This window comes from Saccostrea cucullata, unplaced genomic scaffold, assembly GCF_032062105.1.
Source record: "Saccostrea cucullata isolate Sc308-1 unplaced genomic scaffold, CSIRO_AGI_Scuc_v1 ctg2100, whole genome shotgun sequence".
Taxonomy (NCBI): Eukaryota; Metazoa; Mollusca; class Bivalvia; order Ostreida; family Ostreidae; genus Saccostrea; species Saccostrea cuccullata.
Window position 1 is genome coordinate 93508 of NW_026922775.1, and position 18926 is coordinate 112433.

At 31.6% G+C, this 18926-nt stretch overlaps 1 protein-coding gene across 2 annotated transcripts; it reads right to left on the reverse strand.

The window, feature by feature from the left end:
- Nucleotides 1-850: 850 nt before the first annotated feature.
- On the reverse strand, nt 851-18295 carry LOC134262430 (G-protein coupled receptor 83-like). 2 transcript variants are annotated; one of them, XM_062744824.1, is made up of 3 exons: nt 18116-18295; nt 1565-2768; nt 851-1081 (listed from the first exon to the last, which is right to left on the reverse strand). In XM_062744824.1, exons 2-3 carry the CDS (start codon nt 2597-2599, stop codon nt 884-886), a joined length of 1233 nt encoding a protein of 410 aa, XP_062600808.1. In that variant the 5' UTR covers nt 2600-2768; nt 18116-18295; the 3' UTR covers nt 851-883. The 2 variants fall into 2 exon arrangements, with proteins under 2 accessions (XP_062600808.1, XP_062600807.1); XM_062744823.1 differs by lacking the exon at nt 851-1081 and having other exon boundaries at nt 1139-2768.
- Nucleotides 18296-18926: the final 631 nt, after the last annotated feature.

Genomic DNA, 18926 nt, shown 5'->3' on the forward strand with positions numbered 1-18926 from the left:
ATCCTTTGTCTTCGTTATCTTATAAATTATCTGATTTAATCAACAATGATTATGTCCATTCTTATATCAATACGGTATATTTCGGTGAGCTTGAGATAAAAGATAGCACAGAGTCTGGCATATCTGTTACCATATATTTGAATATTTACTTGAAAAAGACTTTAATGGCAATCTACCAACCAATCTCTATGATTAACTTGATGATTTCAACTTTTTAATCGTCTGCTTTCATTACTTATGCAGCAATTTACCTTCATCACCAGCATACGGAGTTTATATCTCTCAGTTGATTCAATACGCAAAAGCTTGCTCTGTATATGTATAATTTATAAAACGAGGTAAATTATGGACAAACAAGTTGATGAAACAAGAATATCAGCAGTCTGGTTTAAAGTCATCATTAGATAAGATTTATGGTCAATACATTGAACTTGTCAGCAAATACAATTTATCATTGAGTCAAATGCTGACTGACGTTTTGCAAAATAATTGTTAGTACATTTTTAAACACAGAATTGACGACGTATTTCTCCGTTATTTCCTGATCTTGACAAGGAGCACGTGACACAGCGGGTCTGACCGGTCGGCAGCAGGGAATGGACTTTTGATCTTTAATACTGTTCATTATCTCCATATATTTCAGGGAAATTAAAATATGGGACAATCTGCCTCTCCATGATTCCTTTGATTCTGTTATATGATTCAATTTTTCAACTCAAAGTTTCATTTTCTTTGAATGCATTGGGCTTAAAGAAAAAAAACAAAATGAAAATAATGACGTTTGAAATTATATAATTATTCACAAAAATAGAAAGAGATAATAACAAATGCTGTGGTTTTAAAGAAGAAACTTGACTACCAAGCATGGAAAAAAAACAAAGTTTCATACATGTATATCTAAATACGTCAAATATGCTAACAGGCATGGATCACATTCTCTTGAAGAACCATGGATTTGTCGGAGGGGTAGACATGTTGGATCAAAAGTGCCCTCACGTACAACAGAAGCCATCCGAACCATGGAAAACTGTCTGGCTCTAAGGATATTTGATGTTTCCTCTCGAGTAAGATCGCCACGGCACTTCGAAAAAGAAAATTCAGACTAATGAAAAATAACACATAGACAAGCAACATATTTGCAGTTTTTATACAAACATTGATTAAAAGAGAAGTAATGAGACAGAACAGGACACCTCTACCGTTAAATGGTCAACAGAAACATACAATTTCTTCATTTTTAACAAAGCTGTAAACATGGAATAAAATTGGATGGAATATTTCGTGGGAAAGTTTAACAAGAACCGGGTTATGTATTTGAAATATCTGAAAACACAGTGTGATTCGTCTCAAACAAAGGAATGTCGTCCTTGGATTTGCCTGAGGAATCTAGACAGGATTTGGTAGAATACGGAATGGTACTGAAGGTGGAACTTGGTCGTAAAATCGTCGACATTGTTTTCAGACTGTACCGATTAAAGAAATTTCTCCGGCTCAAGAAACCATTTTTGTTGTTTCCAGGATCTGATTGACAAGATCTGAAACAAACATCTATACAGGACTTTACCTCTTTTCGAAATGATTCGTTCATCCAGCAATAAACGAAAGGGTTGTAGCACGTGCTGCTGATGGCTATCCAATGAAAAACAAAGAACGCTGTACTGTTGTATTGAAAGACGCTGGTATTAGGATGAAAATCGGTCAGTATATGATATAAATTCAAGGGCATCCAACAAAGCGCAAATACAACCACCACTGTTATTAATAGTTTTATACTTTTGCGTTTTGCCTTATTTTGAGATCGTTGTTGTGAGTGCGTGACTGCGCCAAGATGGGTTCTGCGCCATAACTTCCTCACTATCCGTCCGTATGAAACCCCTATGATGGTTAAGGGAATAAAATATTGTATAATTGTTGTTGTTATAGTCAATGTCTTCTCAAACTCTTCTTTCGGTTCCGGAAAATTAGATCTGCATCTTTTCACTCTTCTTAACAGGAAGTTGACCTCGGACACTTCAGTATAAATTCCATACGGCAATGACAAGAGAAAAGATATTACCCATATAAAGGCCAAAATGATTAATCCTGAACGTTTGGTTATTCTAGGCTTTAGCGGATAAAGAAGAACATATTGACGATCTAGTGCGATGGCGGTCAGCGTAAATGTGGATACATACACTGATATCATCAATGAGAAATTCATCAGATGGCATATAAAATCTCCAAATGGCCATTCATCAAGTAAATGTCTTGCAATGTTAAATGGAACATTGAAACATGTGACAAACAGATCCGATATTGCCATATTGGCGATGAAAAAATTGGTCACGGTATACATTCTTCTATTACGAACGATGACGTAACAGACAATACTATTTCCAAATAAGGAAATGCACATCAAAATGGTATATGCTGTTATCAAAATGATGTTTCCGACGACATGTTTATTTGAGTCGTTCTCGATTTTCGTCACATTTGTATCGTTTGCTGTAGTCTTTATATGTAAGTTAAACGCAGCAACAGCGGAGAGGTTTTTCGATTTGTTTTTAAACTCGCTAAGAAAATCTTCAATTTGCTGATGAAAATGATCAAAATCTTCCATGCTTGTAACTACATATAATACGAGTCGTTTTTATGAAGGAATCAGGCGAAGCAGATGCTTGGTGCGATTTTCATTCGGAACAATGCCATGTTATGCCATTTTCAAAATCAAACTGGATTATCGGTTCATTTTAGATACGTCTTTAACAGGTGTTCTGTATCCTCTCCACCTGCAAATGAAACAAAACATGAGTTTGTATTTCAATATATCGAACAGGTGTAATTAATCTTGTTAAGACGTTAAATGGTTCAACTGACCACTTCAAAGGGCATAAACATTGTTATTTTCACAATGTATTTGCACTTTTGTTTTGTCATCCTAATTATATGAACAGACCATAACGAAATAAAAATACGATTAGTAAGCGCAAGTTTTGTTTAATTGCGATGTTCCTTTTTTTCTGTATAAAGGATTTAACGTTTAAATGCGTTCTTGTTATTGCAGTATCACTGATCAGTAGGAAAATAATTTATGAAAAAGAAAATGCATGAAGTTCAAAACAAATATTTTAATTCAATATGCATTAATATTGCAAATGTTATTATCGCTTCTCATAAATGCAATAGAGCGTGCTGGTGACTTAAAAAGTTGAATTTGTTGAGAAATTATATCTCCTACGGTTTTTCTTTTAGAAAAATAGTGTTTATACCCCCAATATGATAAGCTTGAACATTTAAAATAGTATGTCCGTCATTTTTTCAGTAAGCAAAGACAAACCCAGAATGAGTATAGTTGGAAATAAGTCATTTATAAATGACACAATGGTAGCATATGAAATTTATTTAATTTTACGGATTCGTTCCTCTATTATTTGTATATAGATCTGGTTAGCGGTCTCCAAAAATTAAAGAATAGCATGACATGCAATTACCCAATAATCAAAAAACACAAATTTGACCAAAAAACACATGTTGAAAAATAACATTTTTAAATGTAGGTGCTTTAAAACGCAAAAGGAGCCAATATTACAATAACCTATTCGAAATTCCTGTATAACTCTGTATGTTATTCAACCTTATGATTAAAGATAATAAATAAGTTAAGAATATTTGTTGTTTTAAAATCGCGTTTACCTTGCACGAAAAAATGCATGAAGTTACCTTGCTAAATTCTTCAATCATATACTAGTATTCATAGTACACTGCAAAACCAAAAGCTATACACTATTATCAAAATGTCCTTGTCAGTGCTATTTCCTAATCTTATCTTTAAAAAGACAAACACATTTAATATAAAAATATGAAAACTTTTTGAAAAAATTCAAACCAAAATATCGAAATGTATACACTACGTCATTACTCATTAGTTCGTAATATTTTCTGCAGTAAGGCGTTAAATGTTTGGATAGAATATCGATAAAATAAATTGCCAAAGTGATTAACGTTTCTTTTGAATTTTATATCATGTGCTTTATGGTCTTTTATGTAATGACTACCTACGTAAACGATCAGTCTTAGAGTCTCAAGAGAATAACCTTTAGCCTAATTAGATCTTAATATAATAAAAATAATTACCAAGAGGTAAAATTTCTTTGATTTATATCTTTTATATTACTCAACAATGAGAGAAAGTTTAGAAGATTTCATTCCAGAAACTCCCAAATAATTTAACACAAAAGCATTATGGCAAGGAGGTACGTTTTCAATTATATCCATATCTCAAATCACGGAACTGAAATTTAGTTCTTATATTTCAATGGCATAGTTTTTTGTAAAAAGTCAATTACATTTATATTTCATGGGAAAATAATTAAGGATTTATAACCCTTTAGTGTGCTTGATGTCTTTTTCTCTTTTGAAACCAAAATCTTTTGGGAAGTTAAAAAAATGCGATCGCTTAATATATCGTAAAGAATTTTATATTCCACTGTGCAAGTTCTGTGAGTTCTTTTTCATGGTATAACGTATGCAATCTTTTCATCATAAAATAATCGTTTAGGACTTTTGATAAATATACAAATATTTTACAAATACCTCCTGTTAGGCTAAACTACTATAAAACTTGAAAATAGAAACAAGCATTAACAGCAAGAACTCTTTTTTACTTAACTTAAAATTCTTAGAAAAAACCTTCCTTTGAATATCTTTGATAAAATGGAGGAGAGGATTTTTTTCTTGGTAAATTGAGTCATATTACAACATTTATTTGAAAGACTGTACTTGTATACTGGTTATCAAATTAACGTTTTTAATAAAAATTTTATGACCCTTATCTTCATAATTAACAAAGAAGATGGTTGAACAAGGCGGACAGAATGCCTTTAACGTCGGACATTAAGAAATCATGTACGATATGTAAATTGAGTATTTAGATTAACTTCTAATTATTAAATTTATGAAATTATGAGAGAAAAAACTTTTCTGAGCGAAAAAAAAATCTCGTAGAAAATTTTTCTTTGATAAAAACATAAGATGATATTTTTGGGGAGTAATAAAAACCCGGATTTTTTGAGTCTAGTGCAATAAATTGCTACACGGCTCATGGGGCATTTAAATCACACCTTGACTTAAGGGATTGAAGTATTTGAAAGACTGCAACTGTTTTGTCATTGTACTTTTAAGGTATAGTGGGTCTTCGCTCCATGTTTTTGTAAACCAAAAAAATGTATATTTTATTGCAAACTTTTAGGATTATCTTTCAAAAAAAATGGAGCGAAGATCCATCCATAATAAAAGAAATTGTTAAAGTATGAGAAAATGATCGTTTTTGTTCTTTTTAGTGTGTGTATGCTTTTTCATAAGCAAATATTTTCAGTCTTTCTAGGATTTTTGTAAATTGTAGGGATTTTACATTAAGTATACTTGAACCTTAGATGAAATATCAAATAAAATTTGGATGTAATGGAGATTTAACTCTTCACTTCTTATCTGTCGCACTATATAGGCACTTCGTCCGCCTTATCCCCCCCCCCCATCTTCTTTTGGATTTATCCGTTTATTTAATCAAGACAGCGGGTACACACAGTGACAGATCGATAGGGGAAGTTTTCTCCTCTAATGCACCTGATTCCACCTCTGACATTGGATTGTTTATTAAGGCTTTTCAGCTTGATGACTGCTTTGCTTATACTCTTCTTCACCTGACATTTTAAACACACTAATTTTTTTTCTTCTCTTTGCTAATATTTTGTGTTCACATTTGTATCAATTTAATTTTGAATTTACTGTTTTACCAGCAAAAAATCTTTCCATCAAAAGATAATCAATTTTAAGAGCTGTTAGAGGGGGGAAAGTGGTGTCTTTACTCTACATGCATCATAAACTCGATAACGCCAATACGCAGATAAGGGAAATCTCTCTTGTGTAAACACATATAAAAATTTCTCTTTCTCTCTAGCTCATAGAGATATCTCTTTGACGAAAAGAGATATCTTGAAGTTTTTTCTTTTTCTCTTTTTGAAAGAGAGATATCTCTTTGCTATATTTGATCTCTTTACACCCAGAGAGATATAAATGTAGAGAGATATCTCTTTAGATTTTCAAAAAGAGATATCCTTATTAAAGAGATATCTCAATGAAAGAGAACGTGATGCAGAAAAAATTCTCCACTTTAAAACGAAAGCGAAACAGGAAGTAAAGTCTCCTCAATAGTTTTGATTGTTATAAGAAAAAAGACTGAGCAATTAATTAGCATTACCAGAATAATACATGAACTGTAGACAAAAATGCTATAAATCCTTTACTTGAAACAACAAATAATAATGGTAATTTTGTTGATAAAAATGTTAAAAGTTTAATATTCAGGAAAACGAAAGTAAGCATATATATAATCTCACTCTCTTATGAAATAATCAACTTCTAATGGCGTCAATATAAAGCTTACTTCCAGTACAGGGAGAAGTCATTTGAAATGGAATTTGAATAAAAAATATGAAGTGAGATATCTCTTTGCAACAAAGAGATATCTCTTTTTGCTTGAGAGATATCTCTTTTAAACACTTTTGAAAGATATCTCTTTCACTTTAAGAGATATCTCTTAAGATAAACTAAAAGAGATATCTCTTTTACTTAAAGAGATATCTCTTTAACTTGGAAAGATATCTCCAAAATTAAAAGAGATATCTCTCTAGGTGAAAGAGATATCTCTTTAATGTTTAGAGATATCTCTTTTCACGAAAGAGATATCTCTAAAGGAGAAAGAGATATCTTTTCAAGTGGAAGAGATATCTCTCTAATGAAAAGAGATATCTCTCTAAGTATAGTTTAAGAGCATAGAGATAAGTTGAGAGATATCTCTTTAAGTTGAGAGATATCTCTATTTTTTAAGAGAATCTCTCTAAAATGAGAGTGTGAATAAATATGCCATAATAAAGGGTCAGTATTTTTTTTTTTTCATTTTCCTCCGAATGAATTTGGTCAAAAATATAGGCCGTCATATCAGTTTTACGTCTTATTTAGATGAGAGAGATTTGGCATACGTTAAGATAGAGTTTAACTTCACTTGATTCAATTAATATCACATGCAGATTTGATCTTGTTACGATTTTCAAGATACGAATGCACCGTTGTCCAGTTACTCATGGCTGATGTTTTTCCAACAGTATTTGTAATTACTCTAATATGAAGGACATAAATAGATGTAATTATTTTCTAACGGTGGACGCCAATCAATGACACATGTAATTATATATAATGGACTTTAGCCAAACCATGAACCAAGTTTAGATCTATGGCCAAACATATATAATTATTTTTTTTAAGATGGATTTACGTTTAAGTATCAATATCTTTCTCTTTATCTCTATGTTTTATCTATGAATATAAGTTGATCAATTCCTCTACTAAAGTATGCTATATGTATCTGGTTGTTCATTCTTACATTAGTTAATGAGATTTTTAACAACTTTTAAAATATAAACAACAAACCTTTGCTATGAAAATATACTGAACCAAAAAAAAAAATGTTTACCAGGTACTTGGTCTCGCAAATTAGTTTAATATATCATGACAAAATTTGTACATTTACACACAATACGTTTTGAATGCTGATCTGAAAAAAGTGATTTATCTAAAATCTCATGCGTCAGTATATTAGTTCATTGACGTGATTTGTTATCTATTGCAATTTGATTAATATATAAAAATTTCCGTACATTATGATTTGGGGTGGCAGAGAACAATTATTTCAAAATAACGTATCGATATAAAACGGACCTCTTTTTTTTTTACTTGAATGAACTTCCATGACGTAATTTACTATGATCCAGGATAACTGAGCAAAATTGATAACTTTTGATAATTGATGGCACAAATACAACACAAACAGTCTATCTTAGAGGCCTTTGGGCAGTAATTTTGTAAATAAGTGATCAACCAAGTAAACATAATTTTTGACTGCGTCCGCTTAAATGTAGCTGATTCTATTAATTTCCCACAATTCTTCATTATGTCGTGGAGGACACCTAGCCTCGCCGGAAGGAACATTATAATCAAGGTTATCATTTTTGTATTGCATTTTGGTTAAACACATATCTAAAAAAATGATCTAAATTGGCTTGTACTGAAAAGTTATTCTGTTTAATAAAAAATGTTGCATTAATATTGTTAACACATACATGGTCGGAATCACAAATTTTTTCTGTCCATATTTCGTTGCTATTTCGAAGTTGAGTATCAAGTATGATTACACTGTAAATGTACACAAAAACTTTGTTTAATATGAGGAGCAATGGATACATCTCTGACAAAGAACACGATTTTAGTTGATGGCTTTAGGAAGCACTTTTCATGCAGCTCGCCTTTTCAAGGTTTCTTGCTTATTTAAAGCGCAAAATGATAAAAAAAAAAATCTTGTCACCATTGTAAATGTGAAGGCAAAACACTCATTTATTACTTTTCAATGCTTTTTGGATTGGTGCATATCCGTTAAATATATGTGGATACTGCAAAAGATGAATGAATATGGAAGGGAAGTTGGTTGTACCAATTAGTCTTTGCACTTCCTTCTCAAAGCTGATCATAAAGGACGGAATTCTTTGCCAATGCTTTATCGATCCTTTAGTAATAAAATAAAAAAATAACGCTAATTCTAATGATTAAAATGTGAATTTTATCTTGGATTGCTTATTTTACAGTATAAATATTATAAAACAAAATGACGCTTTGCACAATAAAACGAAAACATTCTTCATAATATCTTTAATACAAATATTTTTTTAAAAATTAGAAATTGATATTATGAGAAAAGTTATCCATAAAATAGAGTTTCATCCTATGTAAACGCCGACTTGTTTCTTTCATGAACCATTAACTTGAGTTGGAGCTTTAATTACAATAGATAGAATTCTAGCTGTAAAGTTCCTTTTACCTTCGTAGATTTATACCCCCGTTTAAAAAGTGGGAGCTAGGTATATAGTGATCGGGATTTCCGTCCGTTCGTCCGTCCATTTGTTACGCTTTGGGGTGCCCATCTCCTATCCGTAACCCCTCTTATACAACTAAATGAAATTCAAGGAGATATTCACAAATTCTTTATTACATAATGCCGTTGTGCAACTCCTATTATTTTTATCTATGATGTGAAACATTCGTCGTGTATCTCATAACAAAACATTGACACAAATTTTTCTATAATATTGAAGCTAGGGTACCCATATATTACTCGCAACTCCTCCTAGACCACTGAATAAAATTAAATGTTAATTTCAGAGATTCATTACATAATGCAACCACCTATTTTACTTTTTGATCCGACACTTATTTCCAAGAAAAAAATATGGACCCATTACAACCATATTGGAGGCGGAAGAGGATATCATTTAGTGAGTTCAGTGCTCACAGTACCTCTAGTTAAATAGTATTGAAAAACTGAAATATAAATGTGATTTTATTCAAAACCCTTAAGATGAAATATATAGATATAACGAACTGTAGTCGAGCTCAAAAGGCCATCAAACAATACAAAGCAGTATCAGAGCAAACATGGATCACTCAAACATCAGAGGTGGGATCAGAAGCCAGAGAGGACTTAACATCCCCTGCCAAATGGTCACACTCGCTTTGTGCTCATTCTTATGATCAAGAATTAACGGATTCCGACAATTCAGTGTGTAAATAATGGTCAGAATAATCTTATGTTTAGTCCTGTAATTCATTACGTAAGAAAACAAAAGAACAATCTTATCTCTAATGTATCATCTTACCAAAACCAAAAAAACACTTGAATTCTTTAACTTCAAATGAAATCTTTAGTGAGTATTATTCGATTTTGATGTGTAAATCTTGCATTCTTGCATTCATTATCATCATATACGATGTTAACTTTTATTCTAAACAAGAATTTCATTAAGTTCTTGCTTTTACAAACAAAAAACACTGTTCTCAACATTTAATATATTTACAGTTGTTCAACCTTCATGATCAGATTTTATGTCATTTTTTTTATTCTTTCATGAAATTAATTTCCAAAATTTTTAATCTTTACTTTCCAAGTCTTGCACAAAGAAAATGATATTAAATCCCAAACTTTAAATTTTACTTTCAACTGACCTTACTTTTATATTCTTACCTTTTAGGAATATTTTTTCAGAATAACCATACATGTACACACATGCATTCATCTATTCTATTTTCCAAAATGAGAGGGAAATCTAAGTTTATGATATATGATTAAAAATTCTTATCAAGCCAAGGGACCAATAAGAAAATGATCTCATTGATTGTCTTTTCTGTGTCTTCTTTGCTAGATGGTTTATCAATTATAAAGACAATCTTATAGGAGATCAAAGACAAGAAAATACAACATACTGAAGATAAACACCATTCTTTTTTTATTGCAGGTCCCCACATAGAATTCACTTATTTGTCGATAATGGCGCCATGGATCATAGCATCTTCTCGTAAAGGGACAAATTGTAATCTAAGCATGCGCGTTCGTGGATGCTAACACGCAATGCTGCTTTGTTTTATTATGCTTTGATAAGGATCAAATTTAGGGCACAAAAGCCATGTACACAATAAGTTTAAAGATCATTTAACTATTCCCTAGTGTTTCATAAGATAGATAAGCATTCGTAAAAGACGGAGCAACATATGCTAACAATAGGATTATTACATATGTTTAATTATTAAGACTTTATATAGTAAAAACATAGAGACGCTGATTTGACCTCGGATAATATAGACAGATGTTCCTGACATTGCACAGTTCATACATAATTTGGTGTTATTAGGGTATTTTTTGCAAAGAGGTAGACGGAAGTACATAATACACTGGAAATGAATGGTAACATATTCGTATGTTTCGCATGCAAAACGACAGTAAACATAAACCACAACTATAAACATACTTCTTCAATTAATCAACTAACATTTAATTTCTTCGGTCTTTCAGTTGGCGAAAAAATTCATTCCTATTATAAAGTCTTTTTTAAAAAAAATTTTCAACATCTGTTTCACATTTGGACATTTGTATTGACTACGATAAGTGCTTACTTACATCTAATTTTTATGACAGAATAGATCATCTTTTCCATCGTCAATTTTCCTTTTTCATATATATGGTTACATTCCACTTTCACCTACATGTACAAATGATGTTAATGTCTCCAGACTTGTTTGATACTCATGATGAGTGTGTTTTCAGTACGAGGAATGAATTTCAAAACGATGCAGGCTATATGTAGAGAGAAATGCATTTAAGTAGATGTTAAAATGATTTCGCCAACCTCATTTAAAGTCAGTTATTCGTTAATTCTTTAATAGTTGCTTAATGATATTGTTAGCAAATATAACCTATCATTATGTCCCATTTTGTCTGACGCATTTCATGCAAATTGTTAGGCATTCTAAACTTGATTAGACTATGTATATAATAATCCACCTGTCCGATGAAAACACAGAACTCACTGCGTGTGTGGCAGATCATCAGGGAATGCTTACTCCTCCTTGTTAATATCTCATTTCTAGAATTACTGTCGGGGAGGGGAGGGGGTTCCATGCTTTTTCCCACTGCTTACTGATTTGTATTGTTTGTAGAATTTTTTTATATCTATATCACTGATCGTTATCTTTCAAATTTTTCATTTTCATTTTCGTGCGCAGTGTTTGGTTCGAAAGCCAACAATCAATTGCAATCAGCGTTATGCTACTGAATCCTAAATTCTGCTGTATAGTGTAGCAAAATAGGATAGCAAACTATATTTTAAATCATAACAATAGAGCTTTTGGGTGATTTTAGTTCAATATTAGCATTGGACCCATTGAACGTAAACTTATAAACCATGTGTAGGCGTCTTTAAGCAGTTCACTAAGTGAGCCTTCATAGCATGCTATTGCACAAATATATAACTTAAGTGCCTGGTAATCTTTTAGAGGGGATTTATAAGTTCTTAGACTAATTATTATTTACTTCAAATTTAATCTTATCTTTATATTGTGGTCACATTTCGTACAGGTTGGTTCATGTTTGTATGATAACTGGATATGCAGTTTATGTGTCTAGATTGTTTTGTACTGAAAAATGTTAATCACAGTATATCTTTTTAAATGCTTCATCACAAATAATACCTACTGTAGGATTGACAGAATATTGCATTTAATAACTAAACAAATCATTAGACCTTATCTTAAAAATAGCACTTATTTATTGGAAAAGCCATCATCTTACGCACTGTCATAATATCTTTATATTGCTAGTATTTGAATGATGACTTAGAAAAAAAAAACATTTCAATTAACATTGCATTTGAGCTAAAAAAAAAAAAACCAAATGCAAGTGGCTGCATGTATACTTAATGCTTATTAGTATTTACTTCTTACCATATTACTGATTTTTTCACAACTTTTGATCTGGGTAATAACACTCTTTGTCATAAAAGTGTTTTATTTTGTAAGCTTATAAATGAATTTTGATGTAGTATAAAGTATGGAACGCCATCACTGCCTTATAGCATACAACTATGCATTTATTATGTCAATTTATCATTACGTGATGTGAACATATCTTTACGTTATGTCCATTTTTTATGAGATGATGTAAATATATCTTAACATCATGTCAATGCTGCATTACATGAAGTAAATACATCCTTTCAATATGTCAGCACTTCATAACTTGAAGTAAAAAATTCATTATGTGAAGTGATAATGTGTTTACATTGTGTTAAAACTTTATTGCATGATATGAATTTTTCTTTACATCATTTCATTTCTTTAATATGTGAGGTCAAAATTGCATTACGTCAAGTAAATTGTGTTTATAATTAAACTTATCATTACATGAAGTCAAAAGCCCATTCCTTTTTGAGAGTGTATATTTCTATTATATCAAAGCATTATTACGTGATATGGATTTATCTTTATTTTACGGCGAGGGCATCATGATGTGAGGTGAACACATCGTACCTTTATGTCAGTGCTTTATTACGTGGTGTAAAAAGTGTGTAACATAACGTGAACATATCTTTATATTACATCAATACTTTATTACATTATGTCAAAACTCCATTCCGTGATGTGGATATATAATTACGTTATGTCAACTCTTTCTTATGTGATTTAAAAATATCTTTATATTGTGTTAACTCTTTATCATGTTGATTCCAAAAGTTCATTACCTGATGTTAAAAAACATATACATTATCTCAAAGCTGTATATCTAGTATATAATGAATGTTGACGACCGTGTTTTAATGACTGGTAAGAAGGGGGGGGTCCTGATTAATTAGGACAAATTACAGGCACATAATATCAACTTCCCTCTTTTCCCAGACATAACTTTACATAGAAAATGTAATGTTCATTGAAACTGTACAGCCCCCCCCCCCCCAGCCCCACTTTTTGTTTATAATCCACTAGGGTAATGTAATATATCTGGAAAAAAAATAGGACTGATCGAAGTTGGACCCCTTTCCCCGAAATAGGATTTTCGGGCTTGGACTTTTTTTCTTGGCTTGTCAGGTTTTTTCGGGTAAATGATTTTTTCTGGCTGACCTCCTCTTTCAAAAAAAAGATGCTACGTGTCGTCACTGGAGTTAGTAATTTTTTTTTAATCATTCCAGGGCCAGAATTCTATTACAAAAATCTATCAGTCACTCATCTAAATCAATTGAATATGCCTTAGTAAGCATGCATGGGCACATATCAGTGGCAGGTATGGGAATCTTGAACAAGAAGGGGGGGGGGGGGGTATATGGTTGGAGACCAAGGGCGGAAAGCGGAGAAGCTCTAAGGCTTTATAGTATAGAAAAAAGTTTTCAACTTAATTCAGCTAAGCTTATTGTGAAACTAATGCAATGTCCTACAAAGTTTAAGATTTTTATTTAAAAAAAAAATCAAAATAAAAAGAAAAAAATGATTGCTGCACGACTCATAATATTTGATTTATTTAATTATGAGATTAAAGTAAACACCATTGAATTTCGACGTGACTTTAATAATTCACAGTCGCAGTGTTAAGGCTTTGCACGTTTCAAGATTGTCAATTATTTGTCACTTAAAGTTTTCATTTAAAGATGTCATTCCCAAATCGCTGAGAATCACTTCTACGACAGTTTTCTCTCCCGCCATTTTTTGCGCTTTCGGAACGCGGAAATAACGCTATGCTCATATAAAGGCCGAGGATACCCGTGTTCGCATAACGTAATAGTGAATCGACATAATGTAGAAGAGTGCGCACAGTATGGCATAAGCTTTTCACATCAGTTAATAAAAACTAAGATCTCATGAAAAGTAAACACAACGAAATGCAAGTTGACGAAATATAATTGTACTATGTGTAAATGTCATAAAGAGTTGACATCATGTAAAAGAAAGTTAACACGATGTAATAGTAGTGTGGGTTAATATCATAAAGAGTTGACATCATGTAATGCAAGGTTGACACAATGCAATAGTAATGTGGGTTAATGTCATAAAGAGTTGACATCATGTAATGCAAAGTTGACACAATGCAATAGTATTGTGAGTAAATGTCATAAAGAGCTGACATCATGTAACAGAAGGTTGACACAATGCAATAGCAGTGTGGGTTAATGTCATAAAGAGTTGACATAATGTAACGGAAGGTTGACATAATGGAATAGTAGTGTAGATTAATGTCATAAAGAGTTGGCATCATGTAATGCAAAGTTGACACAATGCAATAGTAGTGTGGGTTAATGTCATAAAGAGTTGACATCATGTAATGCAAAGTTGACACAATGCAATAGTAGTGTTGGTTAATGTCATAAAGAGTTGACATCATGTAACGGAAGGTTGACACAATGCAATGGTAGGGTGGGTTAATGTCATAAAGAGTTGACATAATGTAATGGAAGGTTGACACAATACAATATAAGTGTTCTGCTATAAGGCAGTGACGGCGTTCCATAATAAAGAGTGATGTGTATTATTGGTAATTCACAATTTCCAGTGCATTGTGTATTTTTGTTTTCCTTCAAAAACAATTAACTCATCATTTCTTTACATAATGGTGTTTCCTAACTAATGACATTTATTTTCTATCTATTTCAAGAATTGCTCTGTCAACCAAAAAGATACAACCTTTTAATGTGCTTTGCCGATAAAGCATGTGAAGCACTTTGTTAATTTTAACCTTAGATGTTAGATAATTCTCAAATGTGTTGATCATAAAATGAGTCAAAAACAATTAAGTTTATTTTATTTTGGTAGTTCCTCTCTATTTCATTGCTCTGAACCTTTTAATTAGCATGTGAAGCAATCTTTCTATCAAATGTGTTGATCAAAAAAGTCTAGAAATTGGGGATACGCAATCTTTCTATAAAAAAAAAGTCTAGAAAAAGTCAAATGCTTTAGATGAGGTTTATTGGTTATTCTCCCTGATAAATTGAAAGATAATTTTAAAAATGCCTGATTTTCATGACATCAAATCAGTTAATGATGTATTTCATTAAAGTGAAATTGAATAAGGGTTTTGAATCTGTTGATTATGTTTGAACATACTGGTAACTTGATTTCCCGACATGGATCTGGATGCTAGAATTAAGAAATTCATACGTCGGTGATATTTACATTGTTTCCTAACAACAACAAAAAAAACCGCTGCTATGCTTGAATCGTATGCAGTGTATTTGATAATTGTTAAAAAGCTATACATTATTCTTTTCTCTAGAACTGACAGATTCTTTTTCATCTATAATTAAGCTAATGGTACCACTAATTTCACTTATTTATTAAATGGTGTCATATGACCAGTTTATTAATATGTTTGTGTTCTTGATTAAGCTGTTCGGCTGACCAGATTTCTCTTACATGTATATTGGACACGCAAAACGAATCAATAACTCAAAAAGAAAAAAAAAACAAGAGAAGTTACTCTTAAATGTTGTTTTTGTTTTTATTAACCCTTGTAATCGAAGAATCGGGGTATATAGCTCTTGCCTTGTCCGTCTATCTGTCTATATGTTTGTACCTAAAATCATCGACAATGGCTTTTGAGGGGGTGGGGCAATGACTTTCATATTTCACATATGTATTCCTTATGACAATTCCTTTCTTCGGGTACCACTCACTTTGACCTCGAGACCTAGTCCATGGAGTTTTCACAAATTTTAACAAAAAATTCCGAATTTTAGCATTGGTCATAACTTTTTAATTGTTGGTGCTAAGGTTTTAATACTTCACATGTGTATTCACTGTGACAAGACCTTTCAGGGTATAAAAATATTTGACCTTTTGACTTTGACCTTAGAGTTTGGCCCACTTGTAAAAAAGTTAACCTTGATCATTAATTCTGAATCGTTAGTAATAGGGCTTTCTCATTTCAAAGGTGTATTCCCTGTGTCAAGACCTTCCTTTGGATACCTACAATTTTGACTTCGTGCTTTTAGAGTTTGACTTGCATTGGAGAAACTTCAACCCTCCCCATAAGCTGCAATACGGGGTAATAAGTGTTTCACAACGACATCTTGTTTCTTCAGGTTTTTGTTTCACTCTGTAAATTGTTATCCTATAACTAATTTTCTAATGTTTCATATCAGATACTTAAATCATTAAAGCGTAAGATATACAATTTTTAAAAATTAAATTATAAGATTTATCCCAAAAACACGTGTTAATGTTATGTTAACACATGTGCATATATATCAATGAAACGCGAATAACTAAATTTTGAAGCATGAATTATGATGAAGTCATTTTCTTTTTGGAATATTTTAAAACTTGAACTCATTAGCCCCCAATTTTAAATAGTAATACTTTTAATTAGTAATCCTCTATGTTCGTTCAACACGTCGTGCTAAAGAAGTTCATGGCTGCTGATTAAAATCACGGAATTTTCCCTTGTTTCACGAATATGACAGAAAACACACAGCGTTTGTGACCTATCAGCAGGGGATGCTCACTCCTCCATGGCACCTGATCCCACCCCTGCATGTTTTGGAGTTCAGTGTTTGCTCTGATCCAATTTTGTATTGTTTATTAACATTTGAACCTGAATATTGTTCGATATATCCATATTTTTCATGAACTAAATCATGCATTTATCAAAATTACAGATCTGTGTATTGAATTATGTTGGAATTTTGGAGACTTAACAAGTAATACGTTACACGTTACATATAAATGCAATTAAACTGAGAATAATAACAGGAATTAATAAAATGATTTTTGTTTTATAATGGTGAATTATCGTCCATACATGAAATCAAAATTAGTAGCACTTTAATATCTTTAACGACACTGAATAGAACAGATATTTTATAACTATAAAAACATTTACTAGATAGAAAAAAAATTAAATTATGATGTCACAGAAATTAGGAATGCTGAAGATGAAAAAAGTTGAAGTTTCAATTTATAGAATTTCTCATAAAGTTAAGTAGCTTGTATGCCATCAAAGTCTTTACTAATCTAGTGCAATTTTAAAATATGAAGAAGCTTCCAAAAGCGCAAAAATGCGTAATATATTTTCCTCCTCTGATATTAATTTGATGGCATGAACGAACTCAAAGCATATAGATAGGCGTGCACCTAAGTCTTATGAAATGTATGAGATCAGTAAGTACTCCCTCGTAGTGAGGATTTCGTGTAAAATCATCAAAAATTACATCATTTGATAGAGTTACCCCAACATCGATTAAGTGATTTTAATGCATTTTTAATAACTTTCGTTGTGATAAGTGGACTGACAAGAAAAACAAAGAAAACTAATATTAATTTTGTCAAAGGTACAAATACTTCATGAAATTAAATAAGATTATCAAAAAAAAAAACAAAAAATTAATGAAAAAGAAAAGTTTTAAAGAATTATTTTTTTGCTGGTTGATGTGTTAAAAGAAATGTTGTAAAAAGTAAAAATACAAGTAAAATCTGGGGAAGTCATTAAATATAACACAAATTGTGTCAAATGTCAAAAGCATAATGAATTAAGTTTTTATACCATAAAGATTCGATGGTTGTATAAAAACAATGAAATGTTAAAATCTGTATATGTATTTTTTTTATGTTTTCATATGTTATTCTTTGTATCAACATATATAAAAAAAAAATGAAAGCATTTTATATACATGTATTTCAATTCAAATGAAGTTTTAAAAATACGTTGTCCTTGTCTTACCTTCCGTGAGAATGTCCCTATATCCAGTGTTAAAATGTGAGTATAATTCAGTCTATGATGCATTGATTGCGGCTTAGCAGATCTCTGTAAACTCACTAGAGTCGCCCGCGCTATGCAGATTTACCCAATAAATATTTTTATGCCTTTTCTCAACAAACTCTGAAACCGCAGTAAACCATTTCTTCCTAAATGCATTCTTTAATAATGAAATCCATACGTGTTTTTTTTTTTATTTCTTATGAGGCCTCTATGACGTCTTGAGTATAAATCTAAAAAAAAATCCTTAGAGAGAGAGAGAGAGAGGGGTCACACTTATTTAAAATGTAAATACTTGCTTTCAGCTTGGATTCTTTACTTGATTATGATTGTGCATTTGTCATGTATCATTCTGAGATACATCCATCTAACACAATTCTTACTGATATTTCTTAAAAATGGAAATGGATATATACATGCTTGTAAAACAATCCTCAATGTGATTGGTTTTCTCTCTAGCGTTATGTCTCATTTCGTCCCTTCTTATGCAAACACTTCATGGTATTGACCACAAGAAAACTTGGTACCGGATTTTCATTTTGTCCCCCAAAAAGGACGACAAGAGAAAAGTTTATGAGTCTCCTTTTAATACCAACAGCTGAATTAGAAACACCCGTTACCATATAGATGTATCAATTTTGAGTCGACATTCACTAATCAGGGACAAAGCACTTACATAGTGTGTGGTGGTTAATTGCTTAAACAGAATATTTTCTCTAATCAACAGCATACTCCTGAATGGTGTCAAATCATTGGAATTTAGAAGTTATGATTT